Source organism: Theobroma umbraticum, unplaced genomic scaffold (genome assembly GCF_002168275.2).
Source record: "Theobroma umbraticum cultivar Fairchild unplaced genomic scaffold, ASM216827v3 scaffold_44.0, whole genome shotgun sequence".
NCBI classification, from domain to species: Eukaryota; Viridiplantae; Streptophyta; class Magnoliopsida; order Malvales; family Malvaceae; genus Theobroma; species Theobroma umbraticum.
Window position 1 is genome coordinate 6,450,741 of NW_018397255.1, and position 22,025 is coordinate 6,472,765.

The 22,025-nt window shown below is 32.8% G+C and overlaps 4 protein-coding genes across 12 annotated transcripts; 1 reads left to right on the forward strand and 3 right to left on the reverse strand.

Moving 5' to 3' along the window:
* Positions 1–4,731: 4,731 nt before the first annotated feature.
* Positions 4,732–6,880, forward strand: LOC110409377 (uncharacterized). Its single transcript, XM_021418698.2, has 2 exons — positions 4,732–5,824; positions 6,096–6,880. Exons 1-2 carry the CDS (start codon positions 5,043–5,045, stop codon positions 6,184–6,186), a joined length of 873 nt encoding a protein of 290 aa, XP_021274373.1. The 5' UTR covers positions 4,732–5,042; the 3' UTR covers positions 6,187–6,880.
* Positions 5,900–12,470, reverse strand: LOC110409378 (U2 small nuclear ribonucleoprotein auxiliary factor-like protein). 3 transcript variants are annotated; one of them, XM_021418699.2, is made up of 8 exons: positions 11,935–12,454; positions 11,721–11,832; positions 10,764–10,925; positions 8,167–8,213; positions 7,770–7,869; positions 7,019–7,085; positions 6,863–6,938; positions 5,900–6,139 (listed from the first exon to the last, which is right to left on the reverse strand). In XM_021418699.2, the coding sequence occupies exons 1-7, from the start codon at positions 12,136–12,138 to the stop codon at positions 6,884–6,886; spliced, it is 747 nt and encodes a 248-aa protein (XP_021274374.1). In that variant the 5' UTR covers positions 12,139–12,454; the 3' UTR covers positions 5,900–6,139; positions 6,863–6,883. The 3 variants fall into 3 exon arrangements, with proteins under 3 accessions (XP_021274374.1, XP_021274375.1, XP_021274376.1); XM_021418700.2 differs by having other exon boundaries at positions 8,167–8,210; positions 11,935–12,452; XM_021418701.2 differs by lacking the exons at positions 5,900–6,139; positions 6,863–6,938; positions 7,019–7,085; positions 7,770–7,869 and having other exon boundaries at positions 8,166–10,413; positions 11,935–12,470.
* A 912-nt stretch (positions 12,471–13,382) lies between these two features.
* Positions 13,383–14,921, reverse strand: LOC110409515 (Tetratricopeptide repeat (TPR)-like superfamily protein). The gene has a single exon (XM_021418875.1). The coding sequence runs from the start codon at positions 14,905–14,907 to the stop codon at positions 13,474–13,476; it is 1,434 nt and encodes a 477-aa protein (XP_021274550.1). The 5' UTR covers positions 14,908–14,921; the 3' UTR covers positions 13,383–13,473.
* Positions 14,922–15,586: 665 nt separating this feature from the next.
* On the reverse strand, positions 15,587–21,298 carry LOC110409848 (putative mediator of RNA polymerase II transcription subunit 26c). Of its 7 annotated transcripts, none has more exons than XM_021419336.1 (12): positions 21,048–21,294; positions 20,890–20,941; positions 20,156–20,216; positions 18,003–18,498; positions 17,841–17,909; positions 17,644–17,756; positions 17,452–17,525; positions 16,893–16,942; positions 16,763–16,796; positions 16,551–16,666; positions 16,209–16,302; positions 15,587–16,115 (listed from the first exon to the last, which is right to left on the reverse strand). In XM_021419336.1, the coding sequence occupies exons 4-12, from the start codon at positions 18,381–18,383 to the stop codon at positions 16,006–16,008; spliced, it is 1,041 nt and encodes a 346-aa protein (XP_021275011.1). In that variant the 5' UTR covers positions 18,384–18,498; positions 20,156–20,216; positions 20,890–20,941; positions 21,048–21,294; the 3' UTR covers positions 15,587–16,005. The 7 variants fall into 7 exon arrangements, 6 of the variants coding, with proteins under 6 accessions (XP_021275011.1, XP_021275012.1, XP_021275007.1 ...); XM_021419337.1 differs by having other exon boundaries at positions 17,674–17,756; positions 21,048–21,291; XR_002444611.1 differs by having other exon boundaries at positions 16,065–16,115; positions 16,209–16,355; positions 21,048–21,298.
* Positions 21,299–22,025: the final 727 nt, after the last annotated feature.

Sequence of the window (22,025 nt, forward strand, 5' to 3'; positions counted from 1 at the left end):
CATTTATTAAGCAGAAAACCCTCTCTATGCATCCCCACGAAATAACAAAGAGCTTCTTTTGAATCTATCTTCCGGAGCAAAGCAAACCCTGATATTTATGAATTCCGTGAGCACCAATCATGCTCAGGTAACGACCCAAAGTCCACATACCTTCATAATGAAACCCATTTGAGTTACGTAGCCATGATCGAGTTCAAAGAAAAAAAAATTCCCTGGGGCATATTATCAAATACCTTCTAGGAGCCACATTTCCCATAGACATCAATGAGCCAATTGAGGATAAAAGTCTCTGAAGCAAAATGGAATTTGCTGATATCGAGAACAAACTTAGATTGGACGTATGAGTAATCCAAGGTTACCAGAAGCAGAGGAATCAGGCAATGAGAGAGAGAGAGAGAGAGATAACCCACAATTTGTTGCAGGAAATCCACGTTTTGCCATTCAGTTAATTCTAAAGAAAAGAGGCTATCGGGTTGGGTTTTTTTTTTTGGTTTTCTGTGCATCTTCATTACCATTTTGTTCAAATGTAATTATGATTTTCTAACGTTACCATCTTTGGCAGTAGCTCTTTACAACAAATTTTAAATAACCGTTGCCTCCCGCGTTTTCTAATAATTGCCCATTACTTAGGGGCTTTTTTTTTTTGAAGGGTAATTTTATTTATTAGTTTTGTTAGAGAAAATGTTATATGGATTATTTGGAAAAGAATTAATTGGTTAATTTTTAGATTAAAAAGGATTCATAAAATATATAAGCAAAATGTAAAGATCAAAATAGCTTAGCAATCCCTGTCCTAATGCATTTTCTTCATTTTAATTCTTTTATTAAAAATCATAATAATTTAATTCTTTAATTATGAAAATTATTTTAATTTAATCTCTCTAACATTTTTCTTTCGAAATGATCTGAGATGATATCATTATTGACGTAACACTGACATGGCACTACTTGCTAATGTGACGTGTGAGGTGGATTGGAAATACTCACTTTGACATGACCAGAGAGCCATATGTGTCTCTTTTTTATTTTCTCTTAAATTATAACTTCATGCAAATACAACAAACTTCTTTATCACATACTCTAAAACTTTACCTTTTATAGAGTAAAATACCTTAATTTTTTAAATTTTTATCAAAATTACACGGAAGTCTATTAATTTTTAAAATAGACACTTTACCCCAAAATCACAATTATTGTTGATAAAAGTTATAAAAAGATTAAAATAATTTTTTTATTTTTATTAATTTAAAAAATTATTTTTTAAAAAAATAAAATAAAACAAAAGAGCACCGATCGGGGCTCCTCAAAGGAGCTTCGTTGCTCCCTGATGGGGAGCTCTTTTTTGAAAATAATTTAAAAAATAATAAAATTATATAATAGTAATTATAAAAATTAATCAAGGGTAAATTTATCTTTTTTCCCTTTATTACGTTAGCAAGTTGATAGAAATATTAACAGTTGACTAACGTCTAGATCTACATGTCAAGTGAAAAATTTTTTTTAGAACAGAGTGTCCATTTCGAAAACTAATAAACTTCTGTATAATTTCGATCAAAACTTAAAAGTTCAGATATTTTACCCTTATTTATATATTGCTTTTGTTTCTTTTCTTCTTTTCTTTCCTCTTTTTCTTTTTTTTTTCTCTCTTCTCACCTTCTCATATAGATAGCAAGTCATCGAACGCCATCGTCGGCAGTTGATTGTTAGTCACCAGACATCGGTTGACGATCATCGGACATGGCATGCCATGATCATGATCGATGAACGTTGACCAACAATTGACGACCACATTTGATGACTTGCGACCAATCCTTAAAAGAAAAGGTGAGAGAAGGGAGGAAAAAAAAATGAAAAAGAGGATAAAAAGGAAAAAAAGAAACAAAAGCAATATGTAATTAAAAGCAAGGGCCTAGAGTAGGTGATAAGAAATTTGTTATGCTTACATGAGGTTTTAAATTCGAAATATAGTAAGCATATAATATTTTTATAAAAAATAAGAAAGAGACACAAACATGCCATGTAGCTTGACATGGATGGGTGCTATGCTTACATGAGGTCTTGAGTTGGAAACTCAATAAGCATATAATATCTTTATAGAAAACAAGAAAGAGACATAAACATGCTATGTGGCTTGACATGTATGGGTGCTAAAGGCAAGTGTGTTACGTGGTGCCCTCCTTATGGCACTACCACGTCAACATTTTTGATCCACCTCACATGCCACATCAGCAAACATTGCCATATCAACATCATATTAACAATATATCAACTCTGTAAAAGGTAATTTCAAAAGAAAAATATTAGAGAGATTAAATTAAAATAATTTTTAAAATTAAGAGACTAAAGACATAGATGGGTGTTGAAGGCAAGTGTGACACATGGTGCCTTACATGCCACATCAGCAAGTATTGCTATGTCAACGTCACGTTAACAATGACATCAACTCTATGAAAGGTAATTTCAATAAAAAAAAATGTTATAGGGACTAAATTGAAGTAACTTTTAAAATTTAAGAATTAACTTATTACGATTTTGAGTAAAAGGATTAAAATGAACAAAATATATAAGTACAAGAATTGTTGAAGTATTTTGAACAAAATGTAAAAATCAATAAGATTTTCAATTAGTATATTAACAACATTAATATAAAAATTAACTAAAAGGTAATATCTATAAACAAAATTGAGCCAATAATTTTTAAACCTTTAATACAACTTCTATTCAATTGAAATTTGAAAATAAATATGCATTAATTTTATAAATTTATTTATGAAATTTAAAAATTTTGCTGTCAATGAATTCTTTTATAATAAAAAAAATTGAATAGTACAAATTAATGCAATCCACTATTATTGTCCCAACTATTTATCAAACCTAATAGTTTATTGCATGGTTCCAAGATGAGGCTATCATTTCATGGATATACCAATGAGTCTATAAAGGAGATAATTCAAGTTGGACCAATAAATTGTTGTCAAATTACGTAGGATATATATAGTTGGGATAACCAAAAATAATACTAATAAATACAACAAAATTTTAAAGATATGCAAGTATTCGTAGTGATCTAATCAAAAATCCCTTTTGAGTTGGTATCTTCTTTTAACGTATATATTTGATTTGGCTTTGCAAATGTTAGTCCAATTCTGAACTTGTTGAGGTAGTGACGATGGTCTGTCATAGCCTAGCTCAGCCCCTTTATTGTTTCCAATTTTCTTTGGCTTTTTGAGGTGGGTACCTCTTCGTTGTTCAAAGGGGAGGGTCTGGTTCTACCTACAAGAGAAAAAGCCATATCCTCCGTACATTAGCTAGCACAATATTTGACTCTGAGCCTTTGTTTCCATGAACATCACAAAAAACAAAATATAGCATTAAACGCTCTTTATCTCTCTAATTCTATGTATTAAATTAAACCAATCGTACTTAATCAATTATATTCTTTTTTTTATTATAACTCAGTAAAAAAAATTTTAAAACTCATGCTAAAATGTTTTATTTCATGCAATTATACAAAGCTCTCATTGTAGTGACTCTTTCATTTATAGAGGAGAGAGATCCATCTTTATCTAGACCTACCTTGATTTTAAATTTCGAATGAAAGGTCTTTAAAGAGTTAGGTAAATTTTGATATCATAAATCCACATTACTTATAAGTTCAAAAGTCATCTCATCTTTTATTGAAATGAAAATTATGAGACATGGACATAACTATTATAATTGTATAAAAAATATATTTTAATTAATATTCATCTTTATATGTCTAAAGATTTCTCTGATAAACTTAATTTGATTCAAAATTTTCATGAACAGAATAGTAAATACACCCTAAATTTTTTTTTAAGTGCAATAAGTAATTATAGATTAGGTGTGCACTCACATTTCTCTGACTTTGAATATGAACGTTTTCCACACGGGGGGAATAGAGTAAACACTTTCCTTTGGTCAATAACATCACTATCTGGATGCCACTAGTTTACAAAAGAATTTGACCCTAAAATATAGCAAAGAAGCCAAAGATGTAATACAAATTTCCAAATCAAAGAAATAAAAAAAAAATAAAAGGGAAAACGATTCAGAGCTCCCAAAGCATGCATCCAATCATGCGTGTGACACAAGTTAAATTGAAAACCCATTGTTAGAAGAAAGCACTCCCTTAATCCCAAAAAACTACTTCCCAATTGCAAAAAGACACACCATTAAATTAATAATAAGTTTTTTTGCATTAGAAAGTCTATTTTTATTCAAATGAATTAATCTCGATGAGCCACGTAATAATTTTTTTAAAATTAAAAGAAGAGAATTCGAATTTTATTTAATAAATTAAATATTCAAGTGCAAATCACGTTTAATTTAATCTCATGCTAAAATGTTTATTAACTTTTTACTCAATTAAAAATAATATTATTAATTAATTAAAATTTTGTATTTATCATAACATAATCATATCATTAATATGATATAATATAATATTATTAATATGATATAGTATAATATAAATGGTATTAGAGCACACGTTGTCTATAAATGTGAGGCGAATAGGATTCTACTTAGTTTACCCTTTTTGCCGCAACAAGACAGAGGAGTAGATGTTGATTGCCAGCTGACATGCGTGCTTTGCAAGATTGAAAGCCAAAACTTGATTGCTCATGTTTTAACCATGAATTCGTTAGGACTAGATCTTGCTCAAGCGTGTCCTTATTGACAATTTCGGAAGCCATTGCATTGCATGCCTTCCTTGAGCCCTGCGGTGTAGAGGGTAGTCAATTTCCATGACCACAAACCAAAGCAGAAGAGTCAAAATGTCGAATTTTTTCTAGAAGGTGGAGAGAGAGAAAGAGAGAGATTGCAGGATGACACATGGAGAAAAATTGGAAATTTTACAGCTTCCGAATATCCCATCTGGGACGGCAATGACTTTAGGCCCCCTCTACCTTTTATAGGGAAAATGACTGAAGAGAATCATGCTTTCCCTTTGAAACAATTTCTCATATCTCTATCCTCCCACACCCCAACTCCAACTTCACTTGGTCCTTAGCAGAATCATGCTTCATCACCGGCGTGAAGTTGCCAAAAACCAGATTTCTTCCTTCAATCCTGCCTATCAGATACATAGCAATCGTGATGGAACGGGGGATATTGAATTTGATTTCTGGAGTGCACGTAAAACCTGGTATTATGATACCTTGAACAGCGTAGATGCCTGTGAAATTGAGTTTCCAGTTCAAGCATGTGTGGAGGAAAGGTTTGGCGATTGCTCTTTGCCGTTACGGAGAGCCAATAAGGTGACAGATGCTTCTCCTCTGCTTCCAAACAACTATTTTTACAGTAATCTTTCCCCTAGAACACGAACACAAGCAATCGAAGAAGGTAGGAAAGAGCTCATGGAGATGATTCGTAACATGCCCGAGTCTAGCTACGAGCTTTCTTTGAAAGATATCGTTGATGAACAACATGCATCAGAGGAGGTCAAAGGGAAAGCTGTTTCTGAAGATGAAAGCTTTTATTCTGAAACAGAAGCTCAGACGAAGAAACAGAAGAAGAAGAAAGGGAAGAAAAGAAAGGCAGGTCCAATAAGCCGAAGTGGAAGTATGGAGGTTGATAGTTTCTTAATAAAGATGTTTTTCCCAAGTTCTCTAAGTTTCAAGAAGAAATCAAAGGCTGAAAATAGCTCCAAGGTTTCCCCAAGTCCATCGTCTGAGGGATCTGGGAGGCCTGTCGAAAAGCAATGGTGGATTAAAAGGATTTTCATCAGAAGGCATCATAAAAACAGAGATGAAAACAGCAGCAACAGCAGCATTGATAGCAGCAACAGCAGTACAAGCAGGTATTTCTTTTTCTGTTTCTAGTTTTATCTTCTGAAAACAACGTTAGGGCATTCACTCACTACCAATGGCAAGTATAGCTGATAACGGCATGAATTATTCCAAATAATCAGAGGCTAACATGCCTTGACAAAAAAATAAAATAAAATAAAATCTTAGGCTTCATATCTGATCAAGAATTCAGTAGATTCATCCGGGTTCATATTGATTACAAGACCAATAACTGGCTCGTTGTACTAACTGCATTTTGAACAATTGATAATCATCATGCAGGCATGCTAACAAGACTTTTTTGCCGGCTTGCTGGCTATTCTTCCCTGTCAAGAAAAGCAAAGCCAAGAGACAGGAAGAATTCATTATCTGAAAGAGAATAAAGCTGTGGCAAATCTGCTATTACTAGCAGTAGAGATAACAGAACAGTCCTAACAAGAAGGGAAATGTCTCCTATATAGAATGTCATTAGCCTCAAGGGAACACCCCATCCTTCAGAACTCAGTATTTGAGACTCCAAGTTGAAGACCTCAGGTTCGAATTTTGAGATTGAAAGGAGAAATTTGCCAAATAGGAGAGGACTATCCCTGGTGTATGACCCAAAATCATATCTTAGAAAAACAATAATAATGTTTTTGACTTATTTTTACTGCTTATGCTACTTCCAAATTTCCTGTGGTAAAGTTGAAATCTTTAATGAGTCAGATATGCATAACTTCCTGAAAATATATGGAGCTTTAATGGCAAGTTGCACCAGAAATAGCATGTTTAAGTAAACAACACCTGATCACAGAATTAAAATATAATATATACAAGCCTGTGCATGAAATGAAGCAGAGTATCTACATTTTCCAAGAGCACAAGTTTTACGGTAACATAACTGAGATTTACATTTCCTACACAATATACAGCAGGAAGCTAGCAATGCAGTAAAAGAACCCTATAAATTAAAAACTTCTTCCTTTCCCTTATATGTGAAAACTTTACCTGGGAATAGTCAATAAAAAAGGCTATGTTAGTGAGATTGTAACAATTGCTATATGATATACCATTTACGACTGTCTTGTCTTCTAGCCATCTTTGTCATTTTCACTATCCTGCAAAATGACACCCCTCACTTTTGCCCTGTCCACACCAGATGTTTATGTCATTGGTATCCACAACTCAATGGTCTTGCATATCCTAATAAAAATGCTGAAAAGTACCTGCGATACACTGGTGCTACTCGTTTAGTCACTTTTGTTGGGCCAGGATCGCGAGCTACCTGTTTGTCTGGCATCCGGTTGAAAGAAAGACAGGAAAAAGGGGAAAAAACAGTTACTCATGAAACCAATTTCAAAGACAGGAAAAAGGGGAAAACAACACTTACTCATGAAACCAATTTCATAACAGCTCAAGCATCAGAATACAAAAACAAATATAGAAACTAAGAAAGCCAAACTATATCTATAATTTTAGCATACAGATTCTGGGAGAGAAGGACAAACTTGCAAAGATGTGGAACATAGAAAGGATCATTAACAGAAAGGAAGTGAGAGGTGCCCACTCTCCCCTCCTCCCTTTCAACAATCAATACTTCATCGATTCCTAATCAATACTTTGCTATGATAACAAAGGCTTATTAATCAGATCTTACTAATTTTGTAGTCCACAATTACATCTCTTTGACAAAGTGTCAATAATTATTGGATTTATCTATATCTGCCCCACAGTCTGCGAAGCTTCCTTCAAATTTGGAAGCAAATTTGATTGCAAACCTACTATCTTTTTTTTTTCTTTTGTATTTTTTTGGATACACAACCTACCATTTAAATTGGAAAATAATCTCAACATTCTCAAAAACAAACTAAATCATATTGTAATTAGTTCACTACTAAACTGAAGATGGCTATGTTAATACATGGACTTGGAAAACATAACAAAAAAGCTTCCTGCAGAATGAAATATGACATGCACCTGGAGAATTTTGGCAATTTGTCATTGAAGGATTAGAAACATCTGCTTTGTGCCTCTTTGAATTTAGCTCCAGTTGGCTCTGAATATTTTCATTCTTTTCCTGATAAATAGAAAAAATAACTTAGAATAATCTCATTATTGTAACTGCATAGTGGTGAACTTTAAAGTATTAATAAAAAACATAAAGACATATGAGACATACAATTCATATTACTATTCTCTGAATATCTGCTAAATTAGATGCAATACTATCTTACTTCCAATTGTACTCAAGCACAAAGATAGCAATATAAGCCAGCTTAAAAACACACTTATTACCAGATGGATAAGCACTCAAAACAAAAAATACGCCTATCTAAACAAAAAAGAAAAATAAAACCACAGAAGGTATGCATACCTTCTCAGCTGATATCGCTTTTGTCAACTGTAAATAGCGGTCTTCTTCTAAGAAAAAAACAAGAAGGAAAAAAAAAATTAATTCCAGAATGAGAGATTGCACCCTCCCAAAAAAAGAAGACATCTATTTTTAAAACTAAGGGTTCAATAAACAAAATTTATTAGAAAAGAAACACTTTGTAACTAATTGGAACCAGTAATATGTTTCAAGAAATTTTTAACCTAAGAAACTTTATATAATGTGAAAACACTTGCTAATAGGTGTGAAAGTGTCAAAGAGTTAAAGAACATATCGATATTTGCAAATATGAAGAGTTTCTTTGCAATATGAAAGTCCTAGAGATGAAGCTTTTGCTGTTGAACATGGGGTCAAGCTCACCCTAATGACATCTGCATAATTTGATTTAAATATATTATTTGTGCACTTGTAGGACACTTTGAAATTTTATGTCCATGACACTTAAATCCTTGAAATTAATTGAAAACTTTGTCAAATAGATAGCATACATGTGTTTGACACATACCTTTGTCCAACACAATCCTTTGGCCATGTAACTCAAAATCAGTTTCAACTTTCAACCAAAGGCCAAACCATGATGTCCACATAAATGCAATAAGTTTTTTAACAATCTATCAAAATATTAAATAGTGCAATTCAAAATATTTAGTGCACCAAAAACAGTAAAAATAACTGGTGAAAAAGAGAGAAAAAGAAAAAGCATATCTATCATGGTCCCTGAGAAAAAAAAAAGTAGAAATAAAACACTAATTTCATCTACTCATGGATTAACTATCCAAATGATTTAGGTGTTTAAAATCGTGTAATGTATAAATTCATTATTATTTTACAACATAATCATCCCAAATTTAATTTATTGTTATTAGATTATTTACTGACTAATATAATGTAGGTTTCCTTTTTGTGAATTAGTAAGTATTAAATAAAAAGTGTAACTAAGCAATAATTTTCTTGTTTAGGCTTAATTTGTATTATAGTTGTGAATTAGGGGAAGCTGTCAATAGTATCCTGGCAAAACTGATTTATACATAGCTATAAGAGTATAAACAGACCAAATTGGTGAGTTGGCTCCATGGCTTATTAGCTTCTCTTTTGAAACTTCACTCTTTGAAATTGACAATAAACACCCAGCCCGGCTCGATTTACAACCAAGGCATGGCAATGTCAGGTTCAGCCAGCCTGAACAGGCCAAGTTTAAAAACGATGATCTATACCAAATAAAAATCCAATAACAATAGGCTAAGTAACTTCACATAAGGTTATGATACCACCACTATGCAAAACTGAATCAAGATAGATCAAAGAAGACTATGTTTAAAAATCTTTTCAAGTGAGAAAATCTTCAAAAATATCATGATTTTAACAAGGTTTAGTCACCATGGAAGAATCCTAATGACAAAAGCTTTAATATTGCATGGAAACTTGTTAGCATGTTATAACCCAACTAAACTGTACAATCAAAAAGAAGAAAACTATAATACATAAAAAACTTGCTATATTTGAAAGCAATAAAGCAAAGAGTTTATATTATGAACTCTTGTTAGCATGTTATAACCCAAGTAAGCTTACAATCAAAATGAAAAGGTAATAAGAAGAAGAAAACTTGCTAATTTGAAACAATAAAGCTAAGAGTTTATGCTAGCAACTAAAGTGCTCATTTTCTTTTTCAATTTTCACTTTAAACTGGTTCTTGCTAGGAAATTTATTTGCTCCTTGTTATTAGAAGTCTATTGGTTCATTGCATGATATAAAAGCCTACTCAACAAGCATTTCTTCAAATGGCCAAATGTAAAAATGCCTTTCTTCATCTATAATAGACACAATGTGAAGAAATATGTGGCTGTATATATGAAATTTGCAAATACAAAAATGCAATTTTGCTAAAAAAGTCTCCATCGGGAAGATATCCTACAGATAACGTTTCTTCACATGGTGGCATTTAAAACAGTGCCATAATGATCATCCTGGCAACTTACAATTATCAGCATATTCTACTTGGTAGCCATAATAATGGATTTTGAGGGGAAAAAAGCACTTTTTCTAGCACCAAGCATCTTCCTACATTCTAAAGTGCGACAACTCCTGCCTACAACATCAACCTGACTAATAGCCCCCTAAAAACCCAGACAATGCAAGAAGCTTGCAGAGCAGATGTGGATATGAATCTGCAGCACCAAATCTGAAACTCTTCCACAATAACGTTTTGAGCAATGTCACCAGAGCCAAAGTCTAAACAAGAAAAGACAGCACCTTCTGTTACAAAAATCAATTCACCACCTAGCCAAAACCTTTAATATAACTAATGACAGAAGCTATGTAAATTAAATGTCCAATGATTATTCTTTTTCTCTAACTAGAACAATTACAGTCAGTTCTTAAGAGTCAATGCTAGAGTAGTTCTTTCTTTTTAATGGTATTAGCAAAGAAGCAACATTTAAATCCGTAATACACCTCCAAATTATAACAAACAGCATATGATTATTAAGATTCAAGACAACAACATAAAGAAATGCTATAAATTTGCTTATACAAGTAATAAAATGAGAAGCAATTTTATGAGTGAGCAAAGAGAAGAGGACCTTGCATAAATAAAGATTGCAAGCCTTTATATGCTTTAAAAAGTTCTAGTGAAAGATTAGCCATGGCATCAGTAGCAGCAGAACCAGTGAGTTTTGTGAGAGAAAAGGAAATTCGAGGCATTCCTTTTGATTTCTGAGCAACTAACTTTGCAGATTTGGTATCTGAAGCACGGAAAGAACAAATATAAATACAATTGAATAATGTTTCCACTATAATTTTAAATTTGAAGGGTTTCCATTCAAAAGGTGATACATTCACAAAGTACAAATTAAAAAAGAATACTTAACTCCTCTAAGTCTAAATTTCCCACCTCCTTTGCAAGCAAAGCCTAAGACCCTATTTAGTTCAACTAGAGTTTCAATATATGAAAATTATTTAAAGGGATAATTACCAAATTTGTCACCATAGTGTGACTCAATGTTGAATTTTACACGGTACTTCAATTGCATTAAACTTAGCCCCCATATTTTCATTGAATTCTAGACAAAAGTTAACAGAATAGTGCACATGTGGTCATGTGACCTTCTCTTAGATATTTTTGATGAACCGTTACTAAAAAAATTGAAATAAAAATATGACTTTGCCAATATAAAATAATTTAGAGAATGATGTGTCACACTATGTATTTTTGTCTACTTTGGAAGAAGTCCACATCATAATATTTGTTTCTTCAAAACTTGTTTAGACGTGAGTAAATGGATATTTCATGGAATATCCTTTCATGGTTAATTTTTGTCCAAAAAGTAATCAAATAAAGGAATGGTGGAAGAATTCAACACAATTGACAAACAGAAGCAAAATTCAACATTAAGCCAAAATATGGCGGCAAATTATGTGTTTATCCTTAATTTAAAATTGTTATTTTGGACATTAGAAACTCATATTTTACTTCTACCAAAGCTAAGATTAAAATTACATTCTTGCAGATAGTAAAAAAGAATATTAGGAGTGGTTACCACTTGAGTTGGGCATGGCTTCCAAAAGAAGCTTTACATCTTCAGACTTAATGGAGGCTAGCAGATAGTGAATGAAGTCAGACCAAGAGCCCCCAATTCCAACACTGTCCCTCTGCACATTAACCCTTTATTAACAAAACAACAACAACAATGATAATAACCCATTAAAGCAAACCAAGTGAAAAAGAAGAAGAAGAAGAAGAAGAAATAAGACCATGTCTTCAAGCTGCAAAACGGAGCGTACGGACTCCCAAGTGGTGTCGCGGAAATCGGAGACGTAAATCCTTAGATGAGATGAGTCCAGAGAATGAACGTAGAACAAGAACCCACTTGACTGACCCGAACCCGAAGATGAACCAGTCCATTCGACCTTGGGTTCGCCGAATATGGGCTCAAATTCTTCAAGCACCGTTGGCATGTCGGCAAGAATATAAGACCAGAGAGCTCAGGGAGGTCTCAAAAAGGTTTGGTTTTGTTTATCAATCAAGGAAAATGCAGGAAAAGCGAGGAGAAATTTTAAATTTTTGAATCCTCAGTTGTCATCGACTTAATTTTATTGCCTTCCAATGTAAGTACAGTCAACGACAGGGAAAAAATAAAATAAAAAATAAAAAATGTATAATGCTTTAAAAATTCTTAAAAAATTTTAAAAAATTTAAAATTAAATTTTTATTTTTTATTACATTGGATAAAATTTTTAAACTTTCATTTTAAATCAAATAAATTTTTTATATTGCGATGATAAAGCAAGGTGTATGTAAAAATTAAAATTATTGTATATCATTATATCAGGTTGTGGTCAATATAAGATATCATTATATTAATATTACATGATAAAAAATGATAATAATATTTTGATTACAACATATTTAATCAATTGACTAAAGGTTAGTAAAAAAAAATAATTTAAATTAAAATTATTAGAACTCTATTGAATAAAATAAAAAACAATTTAAATATTTTTTAAAAAATTTTTATCAGTAAATAAAATAAAATAAAAAACTCTGTGTTTTTCGTAGGGCTCATGTTGAAAGTTAAAACAGAATAAACATGGAGAAAATTGAATAAATAAAAAAAAAGGAAAATAAATTTACTGAAAATTATTGAAAAAATAATTTTAATTTTTCAGTAAATATATTCTTCAGCCATGACACGATTTTCTCTTTTCTTTTCAGCAAAAATATTTTTCAAAACAATTTTATGTTTCTGCCAAGTATGTTTAAGCCCCTAAAATATGATTTAATAATTTTACTATTATCTTTATTTGTAGCCACATAAACTAGCAAAGAAAGCCTAATGAAGAATGATTAAGGGTTAATAACAAACAATTAATATTGGTGATTAAAATATAATTTTTAAAAAGTACATATGATTAAAGTAAAAATTATTGTAAACTTCAGTGGTCACTTGTGGTTATTTACTCTAATTTTTGTATTTTCTTTGATTTGTCATGTGCTGGTTTTGAGTAATTATTGTAACATATGATATCCAAAACTTCTTCTGTTTCCGATAAGATATATATTACTCAAAAACAGTGGATGATTGCTGAGCAAACTTAATGCTATTGACCAAAAACAAATAAATATTAATGCAATTGTTAAGTATCCAACTATATAATCAAAAATATATATATATAATAAATAAATCTTTAAGCTAAATAATTGCACTTGGTTTGCTCAATATCTCATGATTCCACCATAAAAGAATAAGCCACCTTAGGCTTCTTGTGCCCCAAATTGGAAGCATTTCTAGATCAGTACTCTGCCAGGCTTGAAATTTCAGGAGAGTAACCATATGCTTTAATACTTACAGTCAAATATTTGAGGGCTTCGCATATCTCAGCCTCTAAAGGATGATCATCATCTGCAGAGACAAACTCACTGATCTCACAAGCCACCTCAATTGAACTACAACCAGGTGCCCTTCTCTGCTTTATCTGATCTCTCACTGTCACTTTCTTATCCCACATCCCTTTGGCAGCATAGAAATTGGACATAGCAACACTGTCCCCAACATGTCCTGGCTCCAACTCCAGCAGCCGGCACCTAACTTCTTCGCCAAGCTCAATTTCTCCATGGAGATTACAAGCTCCTAGCAATGTCCTCCAGATCACCGCATTAGCCTGACCTGGCATCCCCAAAATGAACTCATAAGCTTCTTTTAGCAGCCCAGCTCGGCAAAAGATATCAACCATGCAACCAAAATGAACATCTCTAGGCTTCAAACCATAATCTTCACTCATACTTTGATAATATTTCTTCCCTTCCTCGACCATTCCTCCATGGCTACAAGCCATCAAAACCCCGATAAAAGTAACATCATTGGGAAGAATTATTGAACTTTCCCGATTACCCTCGTCCCGACTCTTGCCATTCTTTTGCTTTATTTCTTCCATTTTTCCAAAAAGCTGAAGAGCTTCATTCGCTTGTCCATGCAATGCATGTCCAACGATCATGGAAGTCCACGTTGTGACATCCTTTTCTCCTAAGCTATCAAACAATTCCCTTGCAGTTTTTATCTCACCACACTTTGCATACATGTTTATGAGAGCATTATTAAGGCTCAAGTCTGCCTTGAGCTCCGGCTTTCGCCCAACGTATGCATGAATCCATTCTCCCATTTCTAGTGCCCCAAGATCAGCACAGGCACTGAGAGCAACCGTTACGGTCACTTGGTCAGGTTCCACATTGAGCTTTTGCATCTTCCTGAATAGCTCTACAGCATTTTGGGGTTTCTGGTTGGCAACATAAGCCGAAATCAAGGCGGTCCAGGAAACAATGTTCTTGGTGGGTATTTCATCAAACATGTAGTGTGCATCAAGAAGGTTCCCTGACGCCGAGTAGAAGCGAATTAGCAGTGTTTGGAGGTGAATAATGGAGTGAAAACCAAGTTTTATGAGTTGGGCATGTAATTGTTTGCCTTCGAGTGTGAAAGGCTTTTTGGTGCAAGCTTTTAAGACAAATACGAAAGAGAAGCTATCAATAGAAGAAGGGCCGTGTTTTATTAATTCTCTAAACAGAAGGATGGCTTTGGTGTTGCAATTGGAGTCGAGGCATCTTTTCAAGGTCTGGTTTGCTTTGGGTGGTTTAAGGCGAGTGTGGACATGGGATTTGGGTTGATGGGTAGGTGCAGAAAGCTTGGACAGCTTTGTTTGGGTTAAAACAAGTCTCTTCAGATTGCCTATCATGGTGAAAATGGATTCATAGGTGTTCTGCTGGCAGTTGCCTTTGAATAATAAAACTATAAAATCTCCTTTTTCCTAACTATTACAATTGTATTTCTAACTTTCTATAACTTTGATCCATTATAAGATGCTTGTTGTGGGTAAAGAAAGAGTAAGAAAACAAATTCTTCATGTTATTATAATTAAACCCATTTTCTACAAGTACACACTGTATATAAAAAGTTTTATTTCCATTTTTCTTTCTTTATTTTTCATTCTTAATAAATGATAAAATAAAGAACTAGAATAAATAAATTGACTTTACAAACAACAATTCAAATGTATATCATAAATTGACAATAATTGATTTTGAGTAACTTAATAAAGCAATTAAGATCGATAAAAAAATCTAACTTGATTCCGAATAAGTTGCTTCAACTCCTCGGATTTAATTTTAAAAATTAACAATTTGAATACAAATGACTCAAATTTCAAGCAATCCAAAATTCAAAAAGACTTGAATCTTAAGTGACATAAAACTCAAAGCAACCTAAATTGCAATATCCATGGCAACCTCTTATTGTGTTAGAAGAGAACCAGATACCTAAAGCCCAGTGCAGCTCCACATGAAGAAAACAAAAGGTATTAATCAATAATAATAATAATAATACAGTAAAGAAAAGCTACTTAGGCAACCAAGACATACGGTCAAAAAGATACATATAAACAAAAACCGAAAAGTAACTTAACAACAGCCCAGAACCTGCCCAATCCACCCTCCCCCAAAAGCAAAAGGAAAAGGATTTTACATATCTTATTTTGTATACAAAGGTTTATGCGCTGCCAAATACCCTGGAGAAAAAAAAAGAGCTGAAGACTATGTATATCCAAAAAAAAAAGAGTTATTCCCTGGTATTTACTTATTAATTGAAAAGAAAAATAGAAAAAAGAATATCTTTTCTCTCAATAAACTTAGTATAAAAGGATAAGCCAGCTTCAGGTCGTCCAGCAAACCCTAAGAAGGCATTGGCATGCCTAAATGAGTTTTGTGCGTCTTTACGACACCAGAAGCCTTTGGCATACAGGATGGAGTGATGTCTTTCTAACAAATTCATTCACCAATCACCAATGCCTCCCTTGAGAACTACCACCTTTGTTCTTTCCAAAGAAGGCATTCTTAGGTTTAGGTAGCTCGTGAATGTCCATCACTTGAATTGTTCTTTGCCTTTTGGCTTCAAAAAGCACACAAAATGCCAGGTCAAAAACAATTAGTATCAAGACAAATGGGCACAATATGGTAAGTGGAACAAAAGTAAAAATCAAACCATTTTCAGCTTCTTTGTAATTTTCTTGAAGCCTTTTTCTTGCTGAAGCCAGTCTTTCCGAGTCAAAGGTGCTTTCCTTTTGTTCTCTTCGTCTCTGTCAAAATCCCCAATCAGGAAATAAATTTGGTGAAGTTTTTATGCCAAAACCTGTAACAGCTAACACAACCATTCACTCATTGGTAAAGTATGGCTTCACACTTCCTGAGAATCATACACTTAGACATCATAGGAATATGCTAAAACCCCAGTTTCTTGGAAACAAATAAAAAATAAAGCATGCACACACAAAGACACATGCTACATGCACAACTAGTTATAATTTGGAATGTAGAGACACCATACATTTTGTAGAACAGGGGCTGAGTAAGTAGGTTTAGGTGGAGGCTCATTTCGAGGTGGAATCGGCTTTGGCTTCCCTTCTGGCTCTGAATTATTCTTGTCTGAGCCAGAACTCCCATCTGTGAATTCTCATCCCAAAAGTCAATAGGAAACAAAGCTAATCAATTAAATGCATAAAAGAAAGGAAGAAACTATAAATTAGATTTTATACTCACTGTGTGGATTAGGAGAGTATGCAAAGTCAGGAACCTATTAAAGAACCAAATCTTAGAAACAAATCATATATAGAATCCTCAACAACTTTCATAGGAAAGAAGCAATCAACTGAAAAAGGATTTATTTCACCTGGTGGTAACCATTTTGAGGTGGTTTTTGTTGGGGTGAGTCTCCATCAACTGTCAAATATTATTAATTGTGATTATAACTTAAGCGCAGTTAGATAAAACATTGAAAATTATTAAAGCATTTGTTTACTCAATTTGAGAGTCGATAGATTATTTTCAATGAAACACTATTGAAAATGCTAGAACCTACTCAATACATTTAGTTAGCACTATTGTAAAACATTTTATGGTTGACCCCATATCCTCTATGTTACTATGTATTACTTAAAATTTCTTCTACGCCAGTTTATCAAACTCCTAAACGAATTATAGTTTCCACAAAATCATAAATCTCTTTTTCCCAAAAATGAAAATCAAATTCAGTCTTTATTTAATCTTAACAAATAAACCACACAGGTTTTACGAGGAATTGAACATTCAGCACATAATTTTCAGTATTGAGTTTTTTAAGTTTATCAAACAGCACCTTAAGCTCAACTCATCTTCATTTCAGATTTAAAATTTTCTCACAGAAAGGAAAAGGGAAATTCTTTACATTAAAAATTAGATGATAAGTTTACCCATAAGTGCAGAGGATTCCAGTTCTCCAGGTTGATTCAACCTCACCCATTCATCAACAATCTCTTTCCATTTCCTGGATAACAAACAACAAAATCATAACTTTGCTTTCAACTGCTCTCTTTCAACATTCACACATCTTGTCCACAAGTAAATTATTGAGTAAACTATTAAGCACAGCAAACCATTCATACATAGAATTCATTGTTTTTGGTCTTTCAAACCTGACAAGTTGCTTCACCAATCTTCGAACATCATTTGATGAATGCTTCCTCAATTTGTTCACATGCCTCCCAATATCAGTCTCCTGAAGGAAACAATTATTTCATGAGTATTATCATGAAGTAAAATAAATATAAGAGAAGAAAGAAATTTGGTCCATAACCATTACCTTGAGAGCTTGGAATGTTATGTCCATGTCTGCCAAACTTTGAAGCAAATCAATCAAAGAATCTTCAGACTGGAAAACACACAAGAATCAAAATCACATCCCCAAAACCAAACCAAAAGTTATCAACAACCACAGTCTCAAAACAAAAACTTAAACCAAGACCTGATGAGGTTCTTCAAGATGCTCCTTAATTTCAAGAATCTTCTTTTGTTCATCATCAAACAAGCCTCCGTATGGATCCAACTCATCATCCCCATTATCTGATTGTGGTGCAATAGGTGATCCCCCTCCTCTTTTATCTTCATGGCTATACTCTCTCTTCAAATCAGCTTTCACTTCATAATCACTTGGTCTCTCACCAAAATCGCAATTTCTACACCGAGTAACCATCGACGCTGCATAAAGCCTCTCCACAATTCCATCTCTTCGTTGCTTCAGTTCTGGCCCGTAATCCAATGAAGCCACCAGGATTGCTGTGTCGATAAAAGTCCAAACATCGACCTCAGCAGTTTCAAGAACCGATCGGAAGTCATCTAAATCCATCAGAATTTGATAGCAACCGATAAGAAATTAATTCGTTTGATGACTTCCTATAACAGATTCGGAGCGTATTCTGATAATTTCAAGACTGTTTCAATGTGTCAAATCAAGATTGGAGCTGCAAAAAGGGAAACATATTCTGAGGTTCCATCCGTTCATCTAACTTCATATTGACACTGACAATTTGATAACATTAGGAATACCAAGGCCAGAACTCAGGCAAGAACAGGTAAAATTGTATAAGAAAGAAACTCCTATTTCAACCAATCAATACCAGCCAACACTAACAAGAATATAAAGAAAATGATCTGACTGAAAGAAAAATCACCTAGGAAAAATATAAAAATAAAAGACTGAAGGCTGAATTTCCTAATGTCAACTAATCAAAACTCAAAAGTAATCCTTCAAGTCATGTTAGAAATGAGTCGGTTCCTTTTCTGATTGCTATTTTTGGACCACGTACAATGTGCACGCTCGTTGTTTTAATTTATGATGAACAAAATCTCCTTCATGCATAAAAACGGATTTGCCATTCTCATCAACCACTTTAATTTCAACCTACTCATCTCTAATGATAATCCTATTCAACGCCAAATTGTTAAATTAAAAAAAAAATATGCCCTCATATATTTGTTATTTTACTTCTCCACAATATTATAAATATCATAATCATAGTGCAAAAATTAAGCAGTGATATATGCCCAAAGTTAGACCTTGAGACAGCAAGTTATAGAAGGTTCAGAAAAATATCAACATAGACCTCATTGTTCTATCTCAAAAAAGCTGTAGACAGCATAAAAATTACCAATTACCTAGTGAAAGTTCATGAATAATTTACTCAACTCAACAAGGGAAGTTGTTTTCCTCATATATCCCATCACATACAATTGTTATTTAGGAAAAAAAATAGACATAACCATCAAACAGTCGAACCTTTGAATGTACAAACAAAGAATACTCAAATTTTTGAAAACAGATGGATGATTTCAAATGATATCAACACCAAGTTAATCTTGCACTTCATAACTTCATAATAAGCAAATATCTAAGTTACATAGAAGATGGCTCGTCTTCTATCCCCTTAAATTTTGTATGAAACAAGGTAGTACCATGAGATTGTGACATTAATGGGTAGACCTTCTTGAAAGAGAAGTTCCTGATTAACCATGCATAACTAAGATTAATAACCTTACTAACAAGTATGACTTAATTCCACCCTTCTTTTTGGCTATGTGTTCTTTCGAAAATAGAGCAAACAATCACATGAGAGATAAGAGAATGACACTTAACTTTTTTCCTTTTTGGATGGATGGCAAGAGATATAATGGAAGAAGCAAAGCAACTCTTACACCTTGAATTTGAAATTATGAAATGCATTCATCTTTTATAAAAGAAAAAAAGCAAAAAGAAATTCATTCCTGTATAATTCTATGCTCTTCAAATTCACTTTTACTAAAATCTGCAAAATAAATAAATTTGCTAATTGGAAGTTTCTATTTACTTTCCTTTCTTAGAGAGGCAAACCGGTCTTTTCCTATTGGATCAAAGAGACTGCAACCATTCAGACCGACAAGCATCTTGCTTTTTCACATTATATTTTTCTTTGCTGATAAAAGCATTAATGCTCGTGTGGTTACAAACTAGGGAAAAAAATACTACAGTGTATGCAACAAACTATCCCACAAACTTTATTACAGCTAACGTGGGCAAGATAGAAAAAAAAAACAATATCAAAATAGCTCCTGAAAGAAACTAAGAAATCATTTTGTTCTTACCAGCAAATCAAAGTTTTGCACTGTGAGTAACGGTGACCACAAACTTGACGTTCTTACTACCCTGCAAAGTTAAAAAACAGTTTATAAGCAACAATGCAAAGGCAAATGGCAACAAATATACACCATAAAGAGTAAGCATGGCAACTTGGCTTGTAGTTCAACCTGATCTCCTTTTATACTATCAAAAGTCCAAAACTACTCACTGCCATCCTTATATTCCATTCCGAAAACAATGGGTAGATATAAGGATGAAAACTTTTGCTATAAACTATGTGGATTATATCCAATACACCGGGGGTGAGTTTAAAATCTTCGCAAGAGGGTTTATACACTTGCCATGTAAATTTAATTAATAAATAGAGAAGTCAACACTGAATTATCAAGTTAACAATTTTAGTTAAAAGGACGTGTAACAAATGTACAAACCAATTTACAGGAATTCGCAATTGAGACAGTAACAATAATTATGAATAATCAATATAACAAAAAAAAGACAGACAATTCAAAGTAACAGAGAAGAAGAACCACAGGGTAATGGAAATAACACACCTATAAGGATAAAATGGATTGCTAAAATTGAACTCAAAACATAGCTCTTCCCATTGGTTTTCCTTTTTCTTTTCAAATTTAGAAAGAAATGAAACTTTCTCGATGATTTTCTTGATGAGAAAGTAAGAGTAATATCGAAAGAATCATAAAAACGGGCATAAAAGGATTTCAGACAAAATTATTACCAGAGCTACAGCAGCCCTCCTCCCTCGCTTTTTTCCTCTCCAAAATAGTCAACTACATCCATACCCCAAAAAAAGAAAACCCCCATAAAAATTAGAGAACAATAAATGAGATGAAATAAACATTAGATCAAAATCTTAAAAGGTTAGAGAAAATCCACCTTCGGCTTAAGATTTGAGTGAAGCAGCAATCTCTTGTCCTCGATTGTATGGAAAATTGGGTTAACAAGGCAGAAAAAGTAGTAAAAACTGTAGTTGTGAGAAATAAGTATATCATTTGGGAGATGATCAAAATGGGAAGAGAAAGGGAAAATTGTGAAACAATGTGGGATATTATTATTATTATTATTTTAAAATAATAAACAAAGGTTAGTTTAGGAAAGTGTGGGTGGGGAATTGCCGGGAATATTGTTTGTGGGTGGGGAAAATTTGTCCTACGTAATCCAGCTAGGATTTTGATTTATCCAATGAGTCGGTCGCCACTTGTTTTCGTCACCCAATTTGCGCCTGCTCCTGCTTCTTCTTAAATTCCTTTTGCTGTTAAATAACTGAATCACTACTTTTTATTTTTGATGCAAAAAAAAAAAGAAGTTATGGCCAAATCCGAGTGAGATTTACAATCTTTTTTTTTTGTTCTGTTAATCAGAGATTAACTCAAATCTACCTCCAGAAATATATTCATTTGCTTTTGTTTTTTTTATATTTATTTATTTATTTATAATTTTAAGGAAAGAAAATGGTATGCCAAATTTCACACATGCATCATGTTTTCTTTGTACATGCATGTTTCTGATCATGCTAGATTTTTCGTCCACAAAAATTATAATTTAAGTTTTCAAATTAATATCTTAATTGTGAAAATCTGAAATTTTACGTTTAAATCTTGAGATCAATTATATTTTAAATCTTTAAATTAATATCTTAATTGTTAAATTTTGAAATTTTACATTGGAATCTTGAGAGTAGGGAGACAAGATTTATTACATAATGTGAGATGAGATTATCTTTTTTGTGTAGCCTAATTAAGAATCAATGGAGTTTCCATATGTATACATAAAGTCATATATGGAAGCTTCATAATAAAGGATCGATGTTATATGTGATATACGAATAATATATCATATTTATATATTATCATG

Coding starts and splice junctions, on each gene's coding strand:
- LOC110409377 (XM_021418698.2), top strand. CDS start 5,043: ATGCTTCATCACCGGCGTGAAGTTGCCAAAAACCAGATTTCTTCCTTC. Junction 5,825..6,095: donor AGCAACAGCAGTACAAGCAG/GTATTTCTTTTT, acceptor ATCATCATGCAG/GCATGCTAACAAGACTTTTT.
- LOC110409378 (XM_021418699.2), bottom strand. CDS start 12,138: ATGCCAACGGTGCTTGAAGAATTTGAGCCCATATTCGGCGAACCCAAG. Junction 7,870..8,166: donor AAGCGATATCAGCTGAGAAG/GTATGCATACCT, acceptor TCTATTTATCAG/GAAAAGAATGAAAATATTCA. Junction 7,086..7,769: donor AAATTGCCAAAATTCTCCAG/GTGCATGTCATA, acceptor ACCGGATGCCAG/ACAAACAGGTAGCTCGCGAT.
- LOC110409515 (XM_021418875.1), bottom strand. CDS start 14,907: ATGATAGGCAATCTGAAGAGACTTGTTTTAACCCAAACAAAGCTGTCC.
- LOC110409848 (XM_021419333.1), bottom strand. CDS start 18,383: ATGGATTTAGATGACTTCCGATCGGTTCTTGAAACTGCTGAGGTCGAT. Junction 17,526..17,643: donor CCAAAAACAATGAATTCTAT/GTATGAATGGTT, acceptor TTTGTTATCCAG/GAAATGGAAAGAGATTGTTG. Junction 16,797..16,892: donor CTCAAAATGGTTACCACCAG/GTGAAATAAATC, acceptor GTTCTTTAATAG/GTTCCTGACTTTGCATACTC.